This window comes from Vanessa cardui, chromosome 7 (genome assembly GCF_905220365.1).
Source record: "Vanessa cardui chromosome 7, ilVanCard2.1, whole genome shotgun sequence".
Classification (NCBI taxonomy): Eukaryota; Metazoa; Arthropoda; class Insecta; order Lepidoptera; family Nymphalidae; genus Vanessa; species Vanessa cardui.
In genome coordinates, this window is record NC_061129.1 from 1,559,833 (window position 1) to 1,578,867 (window position 19,035).

At 30.7% G+C, this 19,035-nt stretch overlaps 4 protein-coding genes across 5 annotated transcripts in view; 1 reads left to right on the forward strand and 3 right to left on the reverse strand.

Annotated features, from left to right (window-relative positions):
* Positions 1-6,213, reverse strand: part of LOC124530991 — an 86,085-nt gene extending 79,872 nt beyond the window's left edge. For both annotated transcript variants that reach the window (XM_047105373.1, XM_047105371.1), the window contains exon 1: positions 5,722-6,213. In XM_047105373.1, the coding sequence (XP_046961329.1) occupies positions 5,722-5,800 (79 nt within the window). In that variant the 5' untranslated portion in view covers positions 5,801-6,213. The remainder of the gene's footprint in view (positions 1-5,721) is intronic.
* A 507-nt stretch (positions 6,214-6,720) lies between these two features.
* Positions 6,721-11,062, reverse strand: LOC124530992 (Fanconi anemia group D2 protein). Its single transcript, XM_047105374.1, has one exon. The coding sequence runs from the start codon at positions 10,822-10,824 to the stop codon at positions 6,769-6,771; it is 4,056 nt and encodes a 1,351-aa protein (XP_046961330.1). The 5' UTR covers positions 10,825-11,062; the 3' UTR covers positions 6,721-6,768.
* Positions 11,063-11,934: 872 nt separating this feature from the next.
* LOC124530830 (chromobox protein homolog 5-like) lies at positions 11,935-15,360 on the forward strand. Its single transcript, XM_047105154.1, has 5 exons — positions 11,935-12,193; positions 12,634-12,753; positions 13,892-14,087; positions 14,717-14,823; positions 14,994-15,360. Exons 1-5 carry the CDS (start codon positions 12,098-12,100, stop codon positions 15,048-15,050), a joined length of 576 nt encoding a protein of 191 aa, XP_046961110.1. The 5' UTR covers positions 11,935-12,097; the 3' UTR covers positions 15,051-15,360.
* Positions 15,361-15,473: 113 nt separating this feature from the next.
* Positions 15,474-19,035, reverse strand: part of LOC124530832 (dedicator of cytokinesis protein 7) — a 34,003-nt gene continuing 30,441 nt past the window's right edge. The window contains exons 37-39 of the mRNA XM_047105155.1: positions 18,436-18,524; positions 17,276-17,422; positions 15,474-16,780 (exon numbers count right to left, since the gene is read on the reverse strand). Of these exons, the coding sequence (XP_046961111.1) occupies positions 16,741-16,780; positions 17,276-17,422; positions 18,436-18,524 (276 nt within the window). The 3' untranslated portion in view covers positions 15,474-16,740. The remainder of the gene's footprint in view (positions 16,781-17,275; positions 17,423-18,435; positions 18,525-19,035) is intronic.

A 19,035-nucleotide genomic window follows, 5' to 3' on the forward strand; every position in this document is an offset into this window, starting at 1 on the left:
TAAGAATACAAATACATATATAATTTTATAAAACATAGTTATATTAAATTGAGAAGTGCATTGTCCGGACCCGATGATGTCTGACACCGGTCAACGACCATCGTCATTCATGGCGCCCAAATTGATTATCTTATCTGTGGCTTCTCGTGTTTAATTAGATAAGGCTAACAGCACTAGAAGCCTATCAATTGGTTTTGCTTTCAATCGAGGAAAACATCGTGTCGATGACACAAAAAAAGCAATAGTTACTCAATAGGTACTCCACGACGTAACGACAATGTTTTTTTCTGTATTTTAAATAAAATATAAATGATAACTTCATGTATTTTCATTTCAAACCTTTCAGACATATTTAAACTAGTTGTGATTCGCGACTTCACTCACGCCTTAAGGGTATGTCGTCAGATGTTAGATATAAAAGTAGCTTTACTTGGTTCAAACTCGTTTCATACTAAATTTCATACAATTCGTTTTGGTGGATTGACTGTGATAGCGTGACAAACAAACAGATAGACAGTCATTTTCGTAGTGATAAAGCAAGTCTAGATTTACATAAAATAAAAATATATCGATATATTTTCAATACACATTTTAACAGGAAAACGAAATTCGTACACAATGAGAATCGTGAACAAATTACACTACAAATATTTATACACGATTAAATTTTCACGCACATTTTACTAACATGTTAATAAACAAAATCATTAAGATAATTGAGACAGGTAAATATCTGGTGCTAACCGGGCCCTGTCATATGATTCTCTCGTGTCCATTGCATCTGAGTAAACAGAAGTGAGCAGACTGACCCACGATAGCGTGCTTCCTGATAACAGCGCCGTTATCGCCACTACATGATACACGACCGTTCGACGATGTACCCCGACCACATCCACCGCAAAGCAAATAGCTTACATCATAAACTGACATCGTTATAAGTGTTTAGCGGACAAATTATGTTAGTTTCGTATAAATAAATTGTTATTTATATTGGAAAGAAGCCGTATCATACATAAATAAAAACGACTAGCGATGCAGACGAATATAATCGTATTTTAAGTGGGTTATCCGCTATCGTTATATACGTTTGTTTTATGAATTTAAAGAAAGTTTCACGAATACTCCTAATATCTATGAAATTAAAGTACTCGTTACAAAATAATGGATGGTTTTATATGTATTTGTTATTTTATTTTTATGGAATTGGTTGGCGGACGAGCATATGGGCCACCTGATGGTAAGTGGTCATCATCACCCATAGACAATGACGCTGTAAGAAATACTAACTATTCCATACATCGTCAATGTGCCATTTCATATTTCACTTTCATTTATTTATATTCACAATTCAAATCAGTAAGACAGCTTGGTTTATTACTCTCTGTTACTTTTATAGTAAAATATATACAATTTGATGAAATTTCTACTTCGACCAACGACGACTAGTCGGAAGTGCTCATCCCCAACTTATCGAAAACCTTAAAATTTTATAAAGAGATCGCATTTCATATTCCATGTCTAGTACTTTTAAGCCTGCGACATAACTTTTTTATCATACATATGTTAACGAGATTAATATTTTGGCGGAAACAGTAATATCTTAATCGAAATATGCAAGCATATTGTTTTGCATAAAACTAGCATATAATTAACAGAAACGCAAGTCATCAAATATAAATTAAAAAGGAAATATTAAATTGTATATTTTAAATTTCACGGATAATCTTGTGGCCTCACATTGGCAGATGAAATTGAATGCTGGCCACTTATTTGTTTCAACCATTTGAATTTCGAAGAATTTTTTTTTTGTCTTTACTGTTAAGAAATCTTCTATGTCGACTATAGATATGTCAATATGTAGGCATTTAAGTGTTTGCCAATGAGAGCCGGAACTTGGGAGTGCGACTAAGGACGCTTCTTTGATCTAAAAGCAATAATATTGACCGATATAAACTGACCGTACAAATAAATAAGTCTTTGGATATTTTCAGATATAAGTCAGTCTATCTCTTATTTTATAATTAATCTGTTTGTTGGTTTTAGTTATATGGAACGGGGCAAAGTTCGTATTTATTATTATCAAACCAACGTACCTACTTTGTGAACCTACGACTCAAAAAAAGTAATGTACAATAATTGGATTTTATTTTATAAGTGCTTTCGGCACTTGAAAGGATTATTATCATTTATGGGGCTTAATACTTTTTCAAATTCAGGTACATCAAAGAGAATCCTTGAATAAAAAATATTTTGTAAACACGTAATGTTACACGAGTTAAGGATATAAGGCTCACACGGGTGAGCCTTATATCCTTGATGTACGTAATGGAGCACCTAGCGTACTTACTAGATACCGATACTTGTTTGCCGATTAAGGTTCCAATCCGTTTCTTCAAGGTGATTGATTTCCCAAAGGACACACTGTCGTTTTATTTTTAGATGGTCCTTCAGAATTCGATTTCAAGTGTGGATAACAATGCAATCTGAACTTATTTATTCAATTTAAGTTACTAATGATTCCACACAATCTCTTTATTGAATGTCATAGGTTGTCTGTAGGAGATTGTTAGAAGTAGTACGGCTGCCTTCGTAGTCTAACTCGAATGAGTTTTTTTTATGGTATCGGTTAGCGGACGAGGATGTGGGCCACCTGATGGTAAGTGGTCACCATCACCCATAGACAATGACGCTGTAAGAAATATTAACTATTCCTCACATCGTCAATGTGCCATTTTATATTTCACTTTTCTCTTATGTCCAATACTTTTTTCTTTCTTTCATTTCTTTATATTCATGGTAACGGAAACCAGAACATACATAAAATAATAAAACTACTGTTGTGTTAAATATCTTAAATCAAATCAAATCCAAATAATCTTTATTGTACACCAATAAACACACGCATTCAAGAAAGTTGCACAAGAGGCGGCCTTATCGCTAAAACAGCTTCTTAAAATCTTAATTTAATACGTTTGTAAACTTCCGATTGGCTATGTCCAAATAAAATATCAATATTTTGTAATGCGTTACAGTTCGTGAACTATAATTATAGAGACAAGGAATAATCAAATTAATATTGTAGTAATAGTTTACCTCTACGTAGTATTTATAAAACAAAGTTGCTTCCCGACGTATATACGCTTAGATATTTTAAACTACGCAACGGATTTTAATACTGTATTCATAAATATGCAGAGTGATTGAAAAGGACGCTTTATATGCACAATACACGCATACTATAGTTGACAAAATGTGAGATGTCATTTTCCTAGTAATTTTATTTCTATAAATAATTTTTTAATTTTTTTTTCCTTTCCAATTTGTTTTTCAATCTGTAAAGTATATTTTTTTTCCGTGACGGATAGCAAGTTAATCATAAACAATACACGAGCGGTTTAGATTTTATCCAAATTTAAATAAATATATTTTTATTTGTCATTAGTTTCGGCCACTAACAAGTATCTTCTGTACTCAAGGCTATTTTTTCCGATCGATAGCACAATGAAGGTTTTCCATTTTATCTTCCAAACTGTAGATAGAAGGTTCACAGTTGATTGGAGACCGATTTTTTACATATGTCCACGCTTTAAGATACATTATATATTTTTCTTTATCTTTCATCCCATAAATAAGAAATAATTTAATGTTATTTTATATAGAATCGAGCATAAAACTAAAGTTATATGCTCGATTAAAGGGCCTATAATCAGTTTCATTAGACTTTACCACGCCAACATGTGTTTTTTTATGTTAAATGAATTATTGATTACATGAATTCTTGTAAGAAAGCTTAGGTAAGCTGACTGGCAATTATATCCTCTATCAGTAGTCATCCATAAATGGCATTGGAACCATCCCTTATCTACTTAATGTTCCATCGACCTAGGGACTAGGATGTTATGTCCCTTGTGCCTGTAACTACAGCGAGGCGACTAGCGCTGTTTAACTAGGGAAGGGTGACCGAGCCAGTGTAACTTTACTGGGTCACTAGACATTCAAACCAAAACGCAAAAGTCCCAAGTTAGGCTGTTTGACGGTAGAATCCTTCGCGACTTGGATAGATGTGCTTGTATAAAGCGGTACCAACCACAAAGCTAATATTACTAAAAATATTAAAATAAAGTTTCTCTACATTGGAAAAGGACAGTGTAACAGTGAGTTAGTGGTACCATTTAATATTTCACATTTCAGTCTTGTAGTTATAAAAAGAAGTCAAGAAGTAAAGTAATGATCATTTGTATTTATGACGCAGTAAAGGTTATCTTTTTATTCTTTTATGGTACAATCGAATGAAAAATAAAAATGAAGGAGTACATCTTGATCGATTTATTTGAGGCTTTAAATAACGAATCTGACATTAGTTTTTAACGTTTTCTTTTCTCTGTGCAACATTTAAAACGATTATTGGATTTTTCTCAGCTTCCGTTATTTTAATGTTGCCATACGTTCTTTAAATGTCCATTCACGTAGGTTATTCATCTGAAGTTTTTCAAAATAAATGACTTATTATATTGTTATGTATTTTTTGTATAAGTATGACTTGAACAATCTTTTTTCAATTAGAGATAAATTTAAACATTTCAAAACTTGTCTTGCGAATCCTTGATACAATTATTTCTTGTAGACAAGTGTATTTTGTTATTGTTACGCGTATTGAAGAATATATTTCAAAATAACTCGACCTAAAGTAATTTTTATTAATTAATTAAGAATATTACAATTAAAGGTCTTATTAATATGATCTTATAACTTACAATGACTAAAACTTATGGCAACCTTGATAAATCTCCTCGGAAAAGTAAATCATATACAGTTTACTTAAATTTGTCCCTTTTTTTTCAATCAAATTGAAGGCTAAGGGCACTGTTTCGCGTGAATGATTTAATATTTTATTGATAATTGCTGCCGATGTTTATCATTAAAAAGACATTCCAATTAAATGCATAAAAAGTAGCGTTAGCTCCTTAGCGTTCATAATATAAAATATTGACATTTAAATACATTTTATCTTATTGTACAATTGTAGTGTAGAGCAATAAAACAAAGAACTTCGTTTACTGCCCAAACTCCAACAACTGTCACACATACTTTTTTAATAGTGCCCCCGATACAAACACTATAACAATAGTGATGACTTTTATATACACTACGATTATTAAAAAAATAAAACAAAATTATAAAAGAATTTTACCATATACCAAGATCTATAGGTACCTAATCGTTATATTAACACAAATACTTGCATAATGCGTCTTCAAAGCGGTGAATAATAATATACTTAGAAGTGATATAACAACCAACGATTTAAACTTCTCAACTCTATGCTATTTACATTAAATACAACGTTTTAAAACAGCTTAACATTATAATGAATATTCAATGAGCAATAAATGTGATATGTAATTTAATTTTAATCAATTGTAAGAAAAGATGATATACTTACAATTTGAAATAAGTATTTAATTAAGAAAATTAAATTACGAGTTTATAGATGTTCTCAAGTGATAACAAACGAATAATTATAATAAACATCCAAGATATTTAATTATTTTATCTAACACTCTAATAATAATTAAAATGATTCTAGAGAAAGTTATATCACAAACAGCTGAACTGATTTCAATGCGGTTTTTATCATTTAGCTACTCAGTTGACAAGGTCGTGTTTAGATTTTTTTTATAGCTACGTCATATACCTAATTATTATTTGTATCAGCCTTACCTCTCGCCACATTCCCTTGGCTGATCGGTGCTCCGTTGACTTTGATGCGCCTCCCATCGGCAGTACATTTTAAAAGCATAGTTCGGACATTCACTCACGTGGTCCCCATTCAAGATTGGTTCTTAGCAACAGTTGTCTGATGTTTGTAAAATTATAAACACGCATTTACTACATAATCTTTGGCGCCAAGCGATTGGTTCTCTCTCGTGACGTCAAAGTCAAATTGAAACCACTCAAATCAACACAAAAACTTGTTATCTTAGAGTCTTTTAGTACATTAATTCTTTGCAACAGCTTTTACTTAGTCCACTTAACTATCACTAATCACATAAACTTATTTTTGTTGTATATTTTTTAAGAAATTGACGATATTAAAAAATATATGTGTTTCCGAGTACGATTCACGTGTTACCTCAGTGCAAGATACTGCTTAGTACGTAGTACGAACTGTATCTACTATCGTAATCAGTCCGTCAACACACTGAAGCTGCTACAAATTGCGAATGACAGTGCTTTTGACAAGAAAAGTCAATCGAGAATAAAACAAGAGTGAAGTAAGCTCGCTACAATTATTAAAGATATTAATTCTTAAACTTATACAAATTTCTTTTATTTTAGTCTTCAAAAGTTATATTACTCTAAATATGTGTCTTTTTATCTAAATCGGTAATCAGATTTTAAAAAGTTTAACTAACTCTTACGAATTCGTAATGTTGGTTAACTTGTAAACAAAAAATGTTGCTACTGGTTTTGGATTTCGTGACTTCGTTTTGATTTATTTCTGTTCCAATTTTACGATTGGCTAGAAGTTGTAAAATTTAATTAAACAAGCACATTTGAAATAATTTCGAGATATATATTTATGACTAAAACTCATGCATGTCAATGTTTTAGATAGTAAGTAGGTATATGTAAAATCGTTTGTAAAAACACGAGATGAATTATTAAATGCAGATTAAGGATAAACCAGCAATCTCAAAATAAAATAAAATATATATATTTTTATCAAAGACATTTAATTGAAACTGTAAAGGTTATAAAAATATATTAAACTATGTCACTAAGACTTCGTGAATCAGGATTAAGCATTTCATCATCTGTAACATCACTATCATCATCCTCTGGTAGTTGTTCATCACAATCATCCCCTGATCCATCATTTTCTTCATTTTCCTGGGTGGAAATAATTTCTCCATGGATATCCTTATTTTTAAGATTTCCCATCCAAAATGCTTCAGAACAGTTATTTGCAGCCAACATAGCTTTAACTTTATATAAAAGAGTTTCCAACAGTTGCCTTACATATGGTACCTTATTAATTAATGCAGTATCTTTTTTCAATCTAGAATGGCAACACAATGACTGCAGGAATCTTGTGATTTGTTGTAAAGTTTTCAATAATTCCAGTATTTCCTGTGTTTTGTTTTTGAATTCCAACTCCATTATAGGTATTCCATGGGTAATAAATAGCTTTATAATTGGAAGAGTTTTCTTAAAAAAGGCAGCTAAATTGTTTCTGCTCTCAAGTGTTTTAGCAATTTCTAACATACACTTCAAAATTAATCCCACATTTTTCCATAAATCTAAATGTTCACAATTAGTTAACCTTTTATTTAACTGCGTTTTGGTTGCTAGGAAAAGTGCACCTCCTAAATTTCTATATATTATGGGAAAGTTCGCCTTATTAACACATTGAAATGAATTTAATGTACTGTTACGTACCTTTGCCATCTCTTGTACATCATTGACTAATAAAAGTGTTATATTTTTCAGTTCTAAAATTTGATTGTTTGTAAAATAAACTCTAGCAAAATCATCAACACACTGATTAAGAAATAGACCCTTTTCAGCAACACCATCAGAGGTTTTCCACTGATTAGAAAGGAATTTCTTTGCCAGCTCTTTAATTATTTGCGTTAACATGGGACTTGAAGAATATTCCTGAATTGCTTTGAAATACTCAAACAATGACACAGCTGTGGTAAGCTGAATGCAGTATTTCTCATGTCTCTGTAAATATTTAGCAACAGCTAATACTAAATCTTGAACATAAGTCGAGTTTTCTCCTTCCAGGCTGTGTGCAATAGTACGTAGAGATGTTTTCAACAAACTTTTATGTTGGGTTTTAAAACCAATCCATTTAAAATATGTAGTACAGATGTTCAATATGTGTTCAAGGCCACATAGATAGCTCAGCATATCACTATCATATAAAAGGTCGTTATCATCTTTTTCAAGTTCAATGAAATAATTTTCATCTAAGTATGTTGTAATGAACTTCATATGATTTACAAGTTTTGGCAGCATTTCATTGACAAGTTGGGCACATTCTTCTGCTTTTTTAATATTATAAGCCTCTGTGTCATCTTTTTTCGTGAGAAATGTGTTTTTTTTAATTTTCGAAAGTAATATGCTTTCTAAATGACAGTTTATATATTTCAATAGGAAAATAAAAACTTCCATTGTTAGGTTCTTTTCGGGGTTCTTACCATCAGTCAATTCACATTTTAGAAGATTCAGTAATGTCAAGTTCAGTGGTCTAAATGGTATGCTTTGGACTTGCCTTGTGGTTTTGCTTTTCACAACATTGTTATTTCGTACACTTGCTTGACTTTTTAAAGTCTCGGTAAGAACAGAAACATCTTGTGTTTTTTTCTGTACTTTTGTTTTGGCATTTTGTACTTTAATATTTTTTTTCTCATTGGCATGAATCTTACTATTATTTAAATTGAAAGTAGACACTGGTGGCTTATACACTAAATTACTTTGCAACAGAATTTCTTCTATAGTTTTTTCCAGCTTTTGTATATTTAATATTCTGTTTAAAATCTTTGATTTCAAAGCGGGATCATTTTGAGAAGCAAATGCATTCAACAATTCTCGAAACCAATTAACACAATGTACTTGACAATCTAAAACCTGTGTTATTGTTGTATTACTCATATTCTCAATTAAATCAATATCGAAAATTGGCATAATAACTGGACATCCCAACAATGCATCTATACTTGATAAATTTCCATCATGCTTTTTGTTGTGTAGTGCTTGGACAAGTTGGAAAAGTGGAGACAAAATTAAAATGCTAACATCTTGTTTTGTATTTAGTGTTAATCCAGCAATATTAATGGCTATAACATTATCCATTTCACTATCTGAATTGAGACAATATTGCATGTCCAGCTTCAAATCCTCAAATGTGTTACATTCCAAGCTATCAACAATAAAATTTTGCTGTAAATCATTAGTCACAGCTTCAGTAATCCAATTGAGAAAATGTGAATTTATATAATCAACTGATTGCACTATTTTATACAGTTCATCATAAAAGAATGCTATCATGTCAGGAAACTGTCTTGTGCTGCGACTAATTAATTCTATAATTTGTGCTGCCTCCCGAAGATCACCCTCTGGTAGATGGTTAATAGTTCCATAACTAACATCTTCAACGGATTCTATGGAAACTTCTTCATCAGTGGAGGCCATTAGGTATTTCACAGCATGTACACCAGCCAGAATACCTTGAATCTTCACTGTCGGGTTTGAACTTCCTAATTCTTTTCTGACAATCATATGTATGTCATCTCTAATGACTGAATTTTCATAACTATACGCAAGACCACAAACTAAATTCATAACAGCTCGTATTTCTGATAATGTCATATCATCCATTCTATCAAGTAGAGTCAACATTTGAACACTTTGAGGTTTTAATAATGTCATGTCTTTAACTGCAACATTATTTAAAATTGTTAGTATGTTCATAACACATTGTTTGCTGTCTAGTCCTAGTTGCAGTAATTCTGCAACTACACTCTGACAGCAATCCTCAAGTTTAGACAACATTAAAGTATAAATATGTGAAGCAAATTGCTGAACTTCAACATCGCCTCGACATTTCAAAAGAGAATTTGTTAAACTTATGAGGGTTTTTAAATAATCTTTCAATATTGGTTTAAACATTGTAAAAGCGTCATCTAACAATTCTTCATTTAAAATATTTAATTTAACTTGTTTTTTAATCACACTCTCCACTTGCTTTTGCTTTTCTTCACTTGTGGAATACAAAATTAAAATGATTACAAAATCAATTGGTTTATGGTCAGCACTGAGTTGACAATTTGAAATAACTTTTAACCAAGCATTTGCAATAACTTTTGATGATACAACAGATGTCCTTATGGCAGAAACAGTCAAAATCTGGCTAGTAGCAATATCTTGTGGTTTTGCAATTGATGTTGGCCAACCAAGTGCATTCCTTAGACCGAGCACAGCTTCATAATATGCAGTGTCAACAGTTCGTCCAGGCATTAGAAGGAATTTAACAAAATTCGGAAAGTGATTACATTTTGGCAATGCCATTAAAATATTTAATGTTTTCTTTTGTAATTCTTGGTATTGCTCATCAGATAAACATAGATAAGATAGACAATCTAAAATAGCTGGTACAAGGTCATGGTCCTCGCTCAATATCCGACTCATCTCTGAGGCAATGTTCTCATGTGCCTGATCTCCTATTATATCAGGAATAGCTGTAATAATTTCCAAACGAACCATTTTTTCTGATGTTACATCCAAAAGATTTATGAGATTTGTAGCAATTTTATCGCTGTCAACTACATTATCTAAATTTGAAAAACATTTCAATATTGCTTGTATCCATGGTCCGCATTTAGAATCAGCAGCTAAATCAATGGCTTTTTCAAAGATGTAATCCATCAATTTGTTCTGTAGTACAGGAATATTCAATAAGATTTTAATTAGACTGTCATTCAAATGGGATTCAGTAGATGTTTCGCCGGCTGTTCGAACAATGTTTGGATATAAAAAGTGTTTCAAATATGTTTGCTCATCACATCTTTGTTTTAAGTTTTCAAAGAATTCAGACACGTTTCGCGGATAATCTTTATGTTTTTGCAAATTTTTTCTTAAATTTCGAGTAATTAAAATTGTTTCATGTGATGTCATACACTTTTCAGGCGGTGAATGTAATTGTAAGCCACTTTCGTCTAAAGTAGTTTCAAAGTAATCATTACTGTTAATACTTTTAACCCTTTTGCTGGGGCTTTCACTGACTTCTCTCTGAGGTGTCCTTTTTATCTTCATTTTTAGTTTTGATTAGAATGTTAAGACAATAATATAATTATGGACTATCTACGTTAATAAACACTAACTATCAATATGCATACTTTTTGTGTCGAATATTATTGTAATACAATAAGTATCGACGTTACTAAATTAACTTAATTAAATTAAGTTCTAAGCATATAATAATCTTTTAGTGGTATAATTATTACAAATTTGTATATATTTGTCAAACTTATTTCAGTTTGAATATTTTTTGACATTTATAGTTTTTTAAAAACAACTACGCACATCATATATAGAAGCAACGATTTTTTTAAATACTCTATGTAATGATATATAAATTGAATAAATGATCGCGATCAATTTTTTTTTTTTGAATAGTCCACATAACTAGAAACAATTTTATTATTAAATCTTTATGTAAGCATAAATTTACGCAAAATTCAAAATCCATTATTATTTAAATACAATACCTATTACTACAAATATTTAAAAAAATTATAAACGTTAATATTTTTAAAATATGACCTATCTATCTTAAATTAAAGTATACTTTGATTACATCTGTTCTCCCGCGTTATTGATCAGTGAGATTGGTGAAACATAATATGCCTTTCAGTTATTTATTTCTACTGTATCTATATGAACCAATAATTTATATTGCTTGTTGTAAAAAATGTCAGTCAGTAACAGCCTGTAAATTTCTCACTGCTGGGATAAGGCCTCCTCTTCCATTAAGAAGAGGGTTTGGAACACATTCCACTACGCTGTTCCAATGCGGGTTGGTGGAATGCACATGTAGCAGAATTTCGATGAAATTAGACCCAAGCAGGTTTCTTCACGATGTTTTCCTTCACCGCCGAGCATGAGATGAATTATAAACACAAATTAAGCACATGTATACAGTGGTGCTTGCCTGGGTTTTGAACCCGCAATCATCGGTTAAGACCCACGCGTTCTAGCCACTGGGCCATATCAGCACTTCAAAAAATGTGATGATTAAAAAAAATATGGACTTTATATTAAAATCAATTTAACATTAAAAATATTTTTATTTTTTCAATTTCAAAATACATATATACTATTTTTAAATAACATATTTTGTTTTTTATTTATATCTTGTAACATTTATTGTCTGCCAGTTGCAGTTGCCACTTGCCATACTGGCATATTTACAAGCTATAGTCTGCGCGCCATTTTGGGAATTTTCTGGCATATATTAGCGGTTACATTAGATTTTGATTTCCTATTTATTTAGCGTAGCATTTTATTTACTTTATTTAAAAAAAACATGGGTAAAGACAAAAAGACAGAAACCAGCGACGGTTCCAGTGAAGAAGAGTACGTTGTTGAAAAGGTTTTAAATAAGAGAACTGTAAAGGGAAAGGTTGGTTATAAATTTTAACTTGTTTAGTTATTATAAAGTTATTAATGCTATGTAAATTATTAGCTCAAGTTTTTAAGATTAGCGAATTTTTATGATATTTAAACATGTATTTTTATATTTTTATTAAACATTTAGTTTTATTTAGGTTCGGATTACAGTAATAATTAAAGAAAAACCGATGTACTACATTTTCAGAAACAACCAATTAACAATTAATTTAATATTCTAAATAATGAAACTATAAATATATTAATTTATATTATGTATAAAATACAAATAACACATTTCCAATAATTTCTGAAGTCAATAATTTATATTTATCTATAATTTAGTTATTAATAGTAATGTATAGAACATAGGTTACAAGTTATTTGTAAGATCTAAGTAACATAATAATGGAAAGTTAGCATGTCTGGCTAAAAAATGTGTATCTCATATAGGTACAGTATCTTCTAAAATGGAAAGGTTATAAAGAAGAGGAAAGTACTTGGGAGCCAGAAGAAAATCTGGACTGCGAGGAATTGATTAAAACATTTGAAGACAGCAGGAAGGAAAAAGAGGTTAGGTTTGAAGTTTGTATTTAAGAACTATTCCGCAAAAGCTTCAATTCATTTTTGCCTTATTTTTAATTTTAGACAATAGTTCTATACTAATTTAGCATTTTTTTTATTGCATCTTAACTGATAGAAATAATTACAGCATCATCATTAAATCTTTGCTAAGCGTTATGTTTGAGTTGACAAAGACAAAATATGTCTAACTCAACACTAGGTATGTCATGAAATTTTTTCTATTGTATTTAGATATTTTGTTAAGGTATCAATATTGATGTAAGTTAGTCGTTTGGGTTATTGATTTTGATGAGAGGTCTAATTCAAATTTTACAAAAATTGAGCCATTAGACTAATGTGTCCATTCCATGCACATTCCATTAAACATAATTGAATAAGAAAATGAGGGACACCTTTGTGTGACAACTTATTAAGTTGGGAGGATAAAACATTTATTTATATTTGTCTTTGATGGAAAGTGTTTAGTTCAGTACATTCTAAAATATAACAGCAATAGTTATATGTTTAACAAATCTAATATTGTTATTTTGATTTATGAGTTTCATCACATTATATTACTGTCCACATCACTGATCAATTGTTTTTGTGTATGTCTGCCGTGATTATGTGATATATATTCTGCAGATATCAGATGTTTAATTATGATACTTTATTGCTGTAAACTGCATAGCATAATTTTATTCCTATAATGTGATTGAAAATTGGTTTTCTCCATAGAAAATTTAATGGATTTCACAATTATTATATTTATTTTCTACATTGACTATAAAAATAAAAATTTCGAACTAATCTACTTAGGCATACTATACAATATTGCCCATTGCTCACTTGTCATTTAGTGTTTACCATTAAATTTTATTTAGTAGATAGTATTACCAGTAAAAGCTGTAGTACCTATATACTGTTTCGGCCTTGAAATTATAGAAAACTGCTGTGTAGATCCCTAGTATCAAATGTTTAGTGTTATCATTTCAAAGGCTTTTTAACAGCAACATAAGACTTAATGACATTTATAGGAAAATACATATATCAAATATGTTTCATTTAATAGCTCTAACATCTACAAAATCGTCCATGATTGTTCAATATGAAAGAGTCTTCAAATTATAAACAAAAAATATTTTAGGCGAAAGCGAAAAAAACTGAAGAGCGCACCAAAAAACGGAGGCGTGAATCTAGTGACGACACAAGCACAACCGGCCGCAAGGGACGAGGGACCAGCGTGTCGTCTCTGGAGGAACACAAAGACTCGAAGAAGGAAAAGAAAGACGACAAGGCAAAGTCGGGTTTCGAGAAGGGCCTTAAAGCAGAAAAAATTATAGGTACGGTATATTATATTGTTTCTTCAATACAATTTGCTGTTGTTGATTTCATATGAACATCAATAAAATATAAGTTCAGTCATACATTAAAGTTGTACAAAATAAACATAATAAAATATATATTTTATTAATAAATAAATTCAGGGGTTGGTACTCCATGTAATTTTGCAATAATTGTAATAATGAATATTCTTTTGTATTTATGCAGAATATGCATTGAATATATTTATATCAAATCTTATTTTATACTAAAATAATAGAATAGTAGAGATGAGGAGAGGAGATTTGAACAGCAATTCTACACAAATTTACAACACTATATGTAAAAATCAGCACAAATCTTTATTAATGAGATTTCAAAGTTTTATTGTATAATGATGATGATGATTATTGGGTATTATATATGTTATTTATCCATGAATTATTATACCACTTATTGTCATTGGACCATTGGACACCTCAGTGGATAATGTACACAGGTGTGTGTGTGGAGTATTTAAGTTTAGTTTCATATCATGCTGTATGTAAGACATACAGTACATACATTTTGTAACATATTTAAAACAAATATAAATTGAGGTCTACACTACTATAGAGATAGTTTATTTATTTCTTCCTTTTATTTACAGGAGCATCAGACGCTACAGGAGAGTTGATGTTTTTAATAAAATGGGCAGACTCGGATGAAGCTGAACTCGTACCAGCTAAAGTTGCTAATGTTAAGTGCCCACAACAGGTAAATTGACTTTTTAGATGCATAAATAAGCAAAGTAAATATATTACTGTTTAATTTCTTTTGTTGTGGATAGTAAATGTTTTGTTTTTATTTACCATTGTATGAATCATTCATAAAATATTTTTAAGTGAACAAATCTAAAAGATATTATTTTGAATCAAATGTTTCAGGTAATTGCATTCTATGAAGAGAGGTTGACATGGCACACCCCAGCCGAGTCGGAGTGATTGTGCCGTTTGGCGAGAGACTAAAATTGTGATAAAAGTGTCTGTGGTGATTTTATAAGAGAGTGGAGGCGTTCCCTTCATGTTGTGTTATGTTGTTACACGGGACACAATACTTGCTCTGCTATTTCTCAGAAGATCTATTACTTTATTCCAATAAAATATCTAGTCGGAATGTTCAAGTATAGACATGTCAGCTAAGTTTTTTGTATAACGTAACAAACTACATAATAGCTGAACATAATATTTCATTTGATGAAATTCCATAACATCTGTTATATTCTATATTAATAATAAATACGAATTACTTGAAGTTTCTCTTTAATTTCTCATTTTTTAAATAGAATTAAAGAAAACTAAACAATTTTCTTGGAATAATTATTATTGGTAGTTAAACAGTATCTGTATATTATATTTTATTAATTGATTTTAAAAAAGGTGGATGGATATTAAAAGTTAATAATTTAAACAAACATTTTATTCTTATATCATTTGAGTTGAATTTTAAGTTTTATAAATGCAAATTTAGTGGAAATGACGATACATTTTGCTCTTTATTTTAATTTTTATACTTTTTATAATTTTTAAACATTTAACTAGATTCGCCTTGAAATAAGATAAAATTTACATTTATGGACAGTAAAAATACAAGTAAAAAAACATTCAATGATTGTATTACTTATAACTTTAAAAGTAAAGTATCGGCCTGTAAGTATCCTGCTTCAGGTTTCCTCTCAGTTTGAGAAGATCAGAGGCTAATTCTATCACACTGCTCTAATGCCGATTTGCCGTAAATACTAATTTTATAATTATGTTATTATAAAATTATTTTTGAAAATGTCAGTGTTACCGTTAATACGACTATAGCTTTTAATAAAAAAAAAAAAAAACTTAAACAGTGAATAGTTTACTTATTATTCTCATTCTATATTCAATACGAATATGTATATATATAGAAGGTAAAATTATAACTGCTATACATTGTTTTTTAGTAAGTGTATTCAGCGGATTACACATGTATAAGATTTTAGTAAGGATTTTCCTACAAGTTAATTTAACTTCTTAATTTGAGTTATCAGTGCAGATTAGAGATTCATTTAATAAACATTAACATGCTCTAATCATCTAAGTATTCGCATTTATGACATGAGGTATTAATTTTTTAGTGATGCAATAATTGAAATATTATAATCTCATATATATTAGAAGAATTTCTATACATGTATGAACATATCGACATATTGGTATTGTAAAGATTAATCTCATCTTGTATACATGTGTGTGTACATCTTTTTTGTCAATGTATTTTAAGAAATATAATGTTCAAAAACAGTTATGTATTGTCATTTCCACTCTATAATATTGTGCTTATCATTTACAGTATTACTTATCAACTAAGTACGATCACATCAAATATTTGAGTAAATTAAGTCTTGATTAACATTATAATAATTAAAAAATTATAATACATTTCGATTTCACAAATACTAATCACGCGCTACACACTTGTATAAATTAAAGTCTTCTTATTTCGAAATTGTATTATGGAATTGCTTTCATTGAAGAAAAAAAAATACGAATGTGATATTGAAAGTGTAAAATACAATACAAATGTACGATAAAAATAGTTTTAATCTCCATTTTATTGCGTCGTCTTGTCACTCTTTTATATCCTGTCATGGATGTGCGCTGACTAAGCTTGATATTTGTAGTCACCTTTGCTTAAACCATTCCTGAAAAACAATTTATTATTATATAATATTTAATTATAACATTGATAGTTATAATGTTGAAACAACAGCATTATAAAATTGTATGTTTGGTACACAATACTTCTTATATTGTCTGTAAGGCTGTAGTTATATAGTTTGAATTAATTTTTGTTTTATACATTATGTATTTTTAGCTATATATTGGTTATGCCTAAGTATCTGATTGGTAAGTCAGTCATCTCAGTAGGTTCCACAAAAATTGCGTGTGAAATGTTTTCTCTTTGTAACACGAGTTTAGACAGATTTCATTCACACATAGTAGAGATAACTCAGTTTACATAATACATTGACTTAAATCACACAAGTAAATCCAAACAACAAACACTGACTGTTTTAATGCCATACAGGTTTTTATAAGTTATTTGTGTTTCGAGGCAAACAAAAACCCGATATAAGATATTTATGTATATAGAGCCTAGAAGTTGGTGTCGGTGTATGTCCAAAGTCGGGTCTCACGTGAGGTGCGCGACGTGCGAGGGCGTGGCGTGTATGAGCGGCGCGAGGCGCTCCGTGAAGCGCGCGAAGTTCCGCTCCAGCTCGCGCTGGTACTCGCGCTGCTCGCTGCTGATCAGGTTCTTGTTCTTCTTCAGCGCGTCGTGGCACCTGCACAACAACAGCCTCTAAATTCCCACTGCTGGGCTAAAGGCCTCCTTTCTCTTTAAGGAGAAAGTTTGGAACATATTCCACCACGCTGTTCCAATGCGGGTTGGTGGAATACACGTGTGGCAGAATTTCTATGAAATTTGTCACATTCAGGTTTCCTCACGATGTTTTCCTTCACCGCTGAGCACGAGATGAATTATAAAGACAAATTAAGCACATGAATCAGCGGTGCTTGCCTGGGTTTGAACCCGCAATCATCGGTTAAGATGCACGCGTTCTAACCACTGGGCCATCTCTGCTTTTGGGCACCTGCACATCAGTACAAAATAAAATAAAAATAAAAAAAAATAAAAATAGCCTTTATTTCTACTACTTACAACTTATACTTTTATAGTTTATATTGCTAGATCTAAATTATATTTATAAGTAAACGAGTGTATTATAAGGGAAAAAAAATATATTTTAAATTTAACAAGTAGTAGTCGCCTCTCTGGCGTAGGCCTCTCCTAAACCTTTCCACTCTTCACGTTCCCGTGCCTCACGCATCCATAAGGCACATCAGTACAACATGGTATATAATATCAACACATTCGCTGCGGCATAATTTTGTTCATTTCTTCTATGTTCAGTGCGGGGCTTATTAGACCCCGTAGCGTTTAAGCACCTAAAACTCGATGTGATTTGATGCGATGGATGTTTATTTCTTCAGTGTGGTACGTGGTCAGATAGATCCTGTATTATAGTAGGTACACCATAACATTCTGTTTTGAGTAGGCATCATATAAATAAATTTATCACTTTCCTACAATATATCAAATAGATATTACGGCCTCCGCACTATACAGAAATCTATGTACTATATATAAATCTATGTTTGTACCTCGCTCTGAACGTGTCAAATGAGTGTTCTTAATTGTGTCTGGTAAAAGGTCCACCTTTCAATGTAGCTTTAGGAGAGCTACATGAAATAAGCATAATAAAGTCAGACAAGATAAAAAATAGATGGTACTCACTTCTTTGAGAAGTCCTTGAATGCGAGTCTTAGTTTATTGGTCAGCCTCGTGACGGGTTGGCTTCCGTCGACGACTGGCGCCAGGAACACCTATTGTCAATTTAAAAATATATCATGTAGTTATTTGAAATGCACCTTAAATAATAATTACAAAATTATTAACACATCACTTAAAATTTACCAATAAGTTTAAATTAATAATATTTTTATAATTGGTTATGAGTCTTACTAATATATAGTAAATACAATAAATAAGGTTTAGAGAGTATAAGACACCATGCATCCCTTTCTGAACAAACAGAATTTAAGTATAAAGGTGCGTGTAAATTTGTATGCGTGTGAGAAGTTCGGTAGATAAAAAAAGTTTTACTATAAAAATATTATTCTTATTTTGATGTTTGTAATAGGCTATTTGACAATGCGAAAAATAAATTGTGTATTATTGTAATCAGTGTATATTATGAGTTTAAAAATGGTTATTAACTAACAAAACTCGAAAACAATACTTTATTTACACACAAAACGCTCCTGATTGGCCGGGCTTATGATGAAGTCACTTTCTTGTAAACCTTGCTTTTCTATTATATGTACCACAGATTAA